The sequence below is a fragment of the Diabrotica virgifera genome, chromosome 4, assembly GCF_917563875.1.
Source record: "Diabrotica virgifera virgifera chromosome 4, PGI_DIABVI_V3a".
Taxonomy (NCBI): domain Eukaryota; kingdom Metazoa; phylum Arthropoda; class Insecta; order Coleoptera; family Chrysomelidae; genus Diabrotica; species Diabrotica virgifera.
In genome coordinates, this window is record NC_065446.1 from 158,237,293 (window position 1) to 158,245,033 (window position 7,741).

General features: G+C 31.2%; 1 protein-coding gene across 1 annotated transcript; it reads left to right on the plus strand.

The window, feature by feature from the left end:
* The first annotated feature begins 1,930 nt into the window (after nt 1-1,930).
* Nucleotides 1,931-7,260, plus strand: LOC114332690 (uncharacterized). The gene is made up of 2 exons (XM_028282517.2): nt 1,931-3,416; nt 7,166-7,260. The coding sequence occupies exons 1-2, from the start codon at nt 1,931-1,933 to the stop codon at nt 7,258-7,260; spliced, it is 1,581 nt and encodes a 526-aa protein (XP_028138318.2).
* The last annotated feature ends 481 nt before the right edge of the window (nt 7,261-7,741 follow it).

The window sequence follows — 7,741 nt, forward strand, 5'->3', positions numbered from 1 at the left end:
TCAATATTAAAGCTGCCACCCACCTGCCTCTTAGCAGTTTGAACATTTAATTTAAGCGAAAGGGGTTTTTTGATAGCTCATTTGAAAGGTTATTTAATTCTCTATTCACTAATATAAACATTTACATAATTATTTAAACGGGGCGCCCAAAATTTTTTTTGAATTAAATTAATTGAGACAAAAAGAAGAATGTATATAATTTATTTAATTCGAAATACATTTTACTGCTCTCATAAAATAGAAAAGATGTTAATTTGAAAATTAAACATTGCTTTTCGCTTAAATTAAATGTTCAAACTGCTAAGAGGCAGGTGGGTGGCAGCTTTAATACTGAATTTAAGCGAAAAACAATATTTATTTATCAAATAAAAATTTTTTCCTGTTTTCGGACAACAGTAAAATGTATTTCGAATTAAATTAATTATATATATTCTTCCTTTTGTCTCAATTAATTTAATTAAAAAAAAAATTTTGCGCACGTTAATGTTAATGTTTATATTATTGAATAGAGAATTGAATAACCTTTCAAATGAGCTATCACACGACCCCTATTCTTATTTAAAAAAGTATGTGTGTGTACTTTGTACGCACGTAAGAAGTTATAATTCTATTATATAATTTCAACGAAATATACTTAACAGGTTATTTGTATTTTATTTAAATATTAAACTACCTTTCTTACCTACCACTTTTAAAGAATTTTTATTACGATAAGAATTTACATAATTTTAAATTTATAAACGATACCAAAAATTAAAAAAAATTAAAAAAAAATACGAATCGTCCGGGATTTGAATCCGGGACCTCTCGATCTCTGATCCAATGCTCTACCAACCAAGCTACTAAGCCCCTTGTAAGTGACGTCTCGGATATAATTACACATCACGGTGACAAATAGATCAAGTAAAGTATAAAAAATGTTATAATAGACATTTTATTATCTTACTTCCGAGGAAGACAAATCCAAAGACCAAAAAATTATACTAAATAATACATTTACTAAAAACACTAATATATCCTTTTAATGACTTATTTGCGCTGAGAGCGCTGGACGAAAAGTATTATTTATTATTGGATAGACAGTTCCGCCCTTGCTCAATGACGGGAAAAAACAAGCATCAAAAATACACAACATATATTTGTCAGATTGTCATTAAAATTATTAGATTGATTGTCATAATATAAAATCACATTTTTTAACAATTTGTAATTAATTTTTTAGCTGAATACAAGAAGTTTTTAATATAATATATTACAGTCCATTCTATCAGAAGTTTGTCCATAACATTTGGTACCTTCGAGCCCGAGAAGCATAAAATTGTGTCCGATCGAACCCGATGATTGAGACAATGGTCTAATAGATCCAGATGGGTATGAAGATTATTGGTTTTTGAAGAATTTATGATTCAGCCAGATTGGATCCGCTCTGCCGATTGAATTAAATGTGAGGTTTTTCCATTTATTATCTTGATTGTTCTTTGTTTATCCTTCATATTTATTTCCTTTCAACAAAGTGCCAATAAATTATTAGATTTTTGAGGATTTTGGGGTTCAATTAAAAATTTTGATTTTGCGCATTGAATAGTTGATTTATAACCTATAATTTTATTTAGCTAAAAAATAATTACTTATTAGATTGATTTGTACACCTTTGTGTGTATGCAAATATGTATTTGAGTTGATTTGGAGTATTAGTTTGTGGAATGCTATACGATTTCTGATTATTATTAGTAGATATTGCTATTATTATTGGATTTATTTAAATATAAATGATTATAGGACCATAGCCAATATTCGGCTAAGTTTGATTATTAGATAAAAGACAGATTTAGATTTGACTTTTATTACTTGATTGCTTAACGTTGATTTTTGAGTTCGTACAATTAAATAATATTATTTGCTACGTATTTTGATTAATATAAAGCTAAAAATGCCTATGAAAGCTTCTGATTTTCGTCAATTATATCGCAAAAGAGATATAATTGAACAAAGATTAAACAATTTTATTAAATTTATAGAGTCGATGACAAATATCGCGATTAATGATTTAAGCGAAGACCATTTTTCGCAGATAGAATTGAATACAGAAAGAACTGAAAGTTTGTTTACTGAATTTGATGAAATCCAAATGTCAATTGAATTAAATTGTCAGGATCAAGATATTCAACAAGAGTATGCGAAAAGACAACGATTAGATACTATATTTTCAAAAACTTTGTCTATAGCAAGAACGATGTTAAAAAGAAAATGTTCCGATTTATCCAGTTCACAGTCGAAAAGGTTAGACATAAGCCATGAATATAGTGGATTAGAAGGTGTCAAATTACCTCCTATTCAGTTACCTGTCTTTCATGGGGACTATTTGAAGTGGATTGAGTTTAAAGATACTTTTGAAGGGTTAATTCATAATAATAAAGTATTGGCAGATATTCAAAAATATCATTATTTACGTGCGAGTTTAAAAGGTGATGCATTGAAAATTATACAAAGTTTAGATTTTTCTGCACAAAATTACAATTCTGCATGGCAGACTCTATGCAACAGATTTGACAACTCTCGGATGTTAGTAAACAATCATTTAAAAGCTCTTTTTGAGATTGAAAATTTAAATAAAGAATCTGCATTAGGTCTTAGAAGCATGATAGATTCAGTTAAAAAGCATTTATTCGCTTTAAAATCACTTCAACTACCGACTGAACATTGGGATGCTATTATGGTGTATTTGGTAAGTGGTAAATTGGATAAATTTAGTTCTAGGGAATGGGAAAAAAGAAAAATAGATAATTCTTTGCCAAGTTTAAACGAATTTCTTGAATTCTTGAAGAATCGTGCTGATTTTTTGGAAACTATAGAGCTAAGCAATGTGACAAAACCGGATTATAAATCTAATTACCAAGATAAACGCTCTAGATCTCTGCTAACTAGTAAAAGCAGAAGTTGTAATTTTTGTAAACAAAATCATTTGATTTACCTATGTGAAGAATTTCTTAAACTTTCAGTAGCCCAAAGATGGGATAAAATAAAACAATTAAATTTATGCCGAAATTGTTTATGTACCGGACATTCCTACAAACAATGTAAATCGTTCGGTTGTAAGATATGTAAAGCCAAACACAGTTCTCTTTTACATGAAAATAAACCATCTGATATTCATGTTAAAGACAACAGTTCAAATAATTTCAACCCGAACAATGATTCCGAGAATGAACCAAATAAAGTTAAGTTGTCAACTAATACTTCAGAAAATAATGTTAATAGAAATGAGATTGTTTTAAAAAATAATTGTTCAAATAATGATTATGTACTGTTGAGTACTGCTAAAGTTAGAGTATATGATAGATACGGAAATACTCATATCGCACGAGTAATCCTAGATTCAGGGAGCCAATCATGTTTTATTACAGAGGATTTTCTAAGTAAACTCGATTTAGACACAAATAGAGCAAATATTTGTGTTTCAGGAATTAATAATTCCGTTTCATCTTTAAATAAAAAATGTCAATTAAAAATTGGTTCTATATTAAACAATTTTAAGTCAAATTTACATTGCATAGTGGTGCAACAGATTACTGAGAATTTGCCAACTTATACTTTTAATGTCTCAAATTTCTCAATACCCCCTAATATAACTTTGGCAGATGATTCATTTAATGTAAGCAGTAAGGTAGATATGTTACTTGATGCTAGTTTGTTTTGGGATATAATGTTAGATGGTCGCATAGATCTTGGAAAGAATTTACCCTCCCTCCAAAATACTGTTTTTGGTTATATTGTGGTTGGTAAAGTTCCATATCCAACAAAAAATCATATTAGATGTCATTTTTCACAAATATTTAGTAGTGATGATTTACAATTAGAGAAATTTTGGTCTGTTGAAGAGCCAAAGTCTCATATTTCTTATTCAAAGGATGATGTTTATGTTGAAAATCATTTTAAGAATTCATTTTCTCGATCAGAAACTGGTCAATTTATTGTTAAAATTCCCTGGAAGGAACATCCTTCTGTCCTAGGCGATTCTAAACAATTAGCTGTTAAAAGATTATTGTATTTAGAGGATAGATTTAAGAAATGTCCTGAACTTAAAAATGGTTATTTAAATTTCATGAAAGAATATTTAGATTTAGATCACATGTCAATTGATTATAATTTAGATGCGGAAGGCACCACAGAACCTAATTATTTTTTACCACATCATGGTGTTATCAAAAATGAAAGCCTGACAACCAAACTCCGTGTTGTTTTTAATGGTTCTGCCCCATCGACTAATGGGAAGTCATTGAATGATATCCAATATTCAGGACCAGCAATTCAAAATAATATTTTGAGTATTTTGATTAGATTTAGACAACATGCAGTTGTTGTTGTTTCCGACATCAGCAAAATGTATAGGATGATACTTGTTCATCCCGATGACAGAAGAATGCAAAAAATTGTCTGGAGGAATAGTAGTCCTTCTCAGCCAATTTCAATTTATAATTTAAAAACCGTAACATATGGCACTGCCAGTGCGCCATATCTAGCCATTAGGTGTATCCAGCAATTGTCATTTGATAATAAAATCAAGTTTCCTGAAGCAAGTGAAATTATTCTGAGAGATTTTTATGTTGACGATCTCATTACTGGATTTTCAAGTGAGGCTGAAGCTATTAAAAGATGTGATGATGTGGTCAAAATATTGAAGTCAGCTTGTTTTAATTTAAGGAAATGGTCTTCAAACAGCCAATTGGTATTAGATCACTTTAAAGATTATTCCGATCCTTTAAAAGTACTTAATTTAGGAGATCACGAGTGTATTAAAACTCTTGGTATTCAATGGTCTAGTAAGTTAGATATTTTCAGTTTTCATGTTGAAAACCCTGATCTTTTATCAAAAATAACGAAGCGCACAATGCTTTCTGCAATCGCAAAAATTTATGATCCCTTAGGTTTAGCCAGTTGTTGTATAATCCTAGTAAAAATTATGATTCAATCTCTTTGGTCGTTAAAACTTGATTGAGATTCCGAAGTCCCCTCTGATTTGTGTGATAAATGGAAAAAGTTCCAGTCTAAGTTATGTCACTTAAATGATTTAAGAATTCCACGGTGCGTTCTGAGTAATAAACCTAAAATAATAGAATTACATGGATTTAGTGATGCTTCACAATACGCATATTGTGCAACAATTTATACTCGATGCATTGATTCACAAGGTTCTATAAATGTTCATTTGTTATGTGCTAAGACTAAGGTCGCCCCAGTCAAAATATTGACTATTCCTCGATTAGAATTGTGTGGTAGCTTATTATTGGTCCAACTTATGAAATCTGTTTCAGATTCTGTTACTTTTCAGTACACTCCATATTATTGGTGTGATTCACAAATTGTTTTGCATTGGCTCAATAATGACCCAGCAAACCTTCAAGTTTTTGTTGGAAACCGTGTTGCAGAAATTCAAAGATGTACTACAATTGAAAATTGGAATTATGTTAGCTCGTCTGAGAATCCTGCAGATATTAGTAGTAGAGGAATTTTGCCAGACCAATTAGCTCACTGTAAGCTCTGGTTTAATGGCCCTCAATTTTTATCAACAGATTTTGATAAAACTAAGTTCTATGATTTACTTGATATATCAAACCTTCCTGAAATGAGAAAGAAATCTAAGGCATTAGTTTCTATAAAAAATGATTTTAATTCACTTTTTTATAAATACTCGAATCTGAACAAATTAATTAGAATTATGGCTTATTGTAGAAGATTTGTTAATAATTCAAAGTCAAAGTCTAATAGTAGAAGGTATGGCCCGATTTCAGCAATCGAATTTACTGATTCAGAGGTTTTTCTTGTTAGATTAGCTCAGACAGAAAGTTTTGTTGAAGAAATTTCATTATTAAATAACGGTAAAGACCTTTCGTCAAAGAGTAGATTATTACCTTTAACGCCTTTTCTAGATGAAACTGGATTATTGAGAGTAGGAGGACGTCTTAGAAAATCTTCTAGGAATTATGATGGGAAACATCCCTTACTATTAGATAAGATTCATGTTTTAAGCAAACTAATATTGAGACATGAGCATGTGCAACTTCAACATGCAGGTCCACAACTCTTGTTAGCGACAGTTCGTCAAAAATTTTGGATAATTGCGGGAATGTCCCTAGCTAAAACAGTTGTAAGGAATTGCATTAGATGCTATTGGTTTAAACCCAAACCTGGTTCTACGATTATGGCTGATTTGCCAGAACATCGTGTTAATATATCACAACCTTTTTTCATAACTGGATTAGATTACGCAGGGCCAGTTACATTAAAGGATAGAAAAGGTCGCGGATGTAAAACGTATAAAGCGTACATATGTTTATTTATTTGCTTCGCCACGAAAGCAGTACATTTAGAATTAATTAGTTCTTTGACATCTGAAGCTTTCATGGCAGGCCTTAGAAGATTTGTTTTTAGACGCGGTAAACCCGGGCATCTGTATTCAGATAACGGTACAAGTTTTGTAGGTGCCAAAAATGAACTAAAAATTTTGTATGATTTCATTAGAAAATCAGAGGATGAAATTGTCACCTCTTGCGCAGCTCAGAATATTATATGGCATTTCATTCCTCCTAGTACTCCAAATTTCGGGGGATTATGGGAAAGTAATATAAAAGGGGTAAAATATCATTTATCTCGTATTATTGGTCAAACCCTTCTAACTTATGAAGAATTCTGTACATTTTTAATTCAGATTGAAGGCACTTTGAATTCACGTCCTTTATATGCTCTATCATCTGATCCTAACGATTACACTCCTTTAACTCCCTCACATTTTTTAATCGGAAGACCGATGACCGCTGTCCCTGATCATACGTTTCAAGGAGAGATAAAAATAAACCAATTGTCCAGATTCCAACTGATTCAGAAATTATTGCAAGACTTTTGGAAGCAATGGTCAAAGATTTACCTGAATGATCTCCAACAACGTCATAAATGGAGAAGTAGTACTTCCACCATTCAAGTCGGATCTTTAGTGCTCTTAAAATCTGACAATTTGCCCACTTGTCAGTGGCAGTTAGGAAGAATAGTGTCTGTTCACCCTGGTGATGATGGTGAAATTCGAGTGGTAACTGTTAAAACCGCTCATGGACTTTATAAACGAGGAATAACTAAAATTTGTCCATTACCATTAGCTGAGACTTGTTTCTAGTGTTCCTCATTAACTTAGGTGATTTGTGTTTGAACGGTCTTGGAGCTGTTCAAGGCGGGGAGTATGGACGAAAAGTATTATTTATTATTGGATAGACAGTTCCGCCCTTGCTCAATGACGGGAAAAAACAAGCATCAAAAATACACAACATATATTTGTCAGATTGTCATTAAAATTATTAGATTGATTGTCATAATATAAAATCACATTTTTTAACAATTTGTAATTAATTTTTTAGCTGAATACAAGAAGTTTTTTATATAATATATTACAGTCCATTCTATCAGAAGTTTGTCCATAACAAGCGCTGATACCTACATATCTTGAAAGATTAGCAACGAAATACATACTGTCTGTGTGCGCATGCGCCCGGGATTATAAAATTTCACTCTCGATCGTAAAGAAGTATAACTTCAAAAAATCATCGATTGCGCCATCACGCCCAGATGGATGACGTCACTAGTATGCTATACAGGGTGTCTGCGTAACTTGGAACCATATGGGAAACTTTTTTAATATCAATTTTACGAAAAAAAATCATTCTTTATAAAGTGCTCTGCATAGTCTAAAACCTAA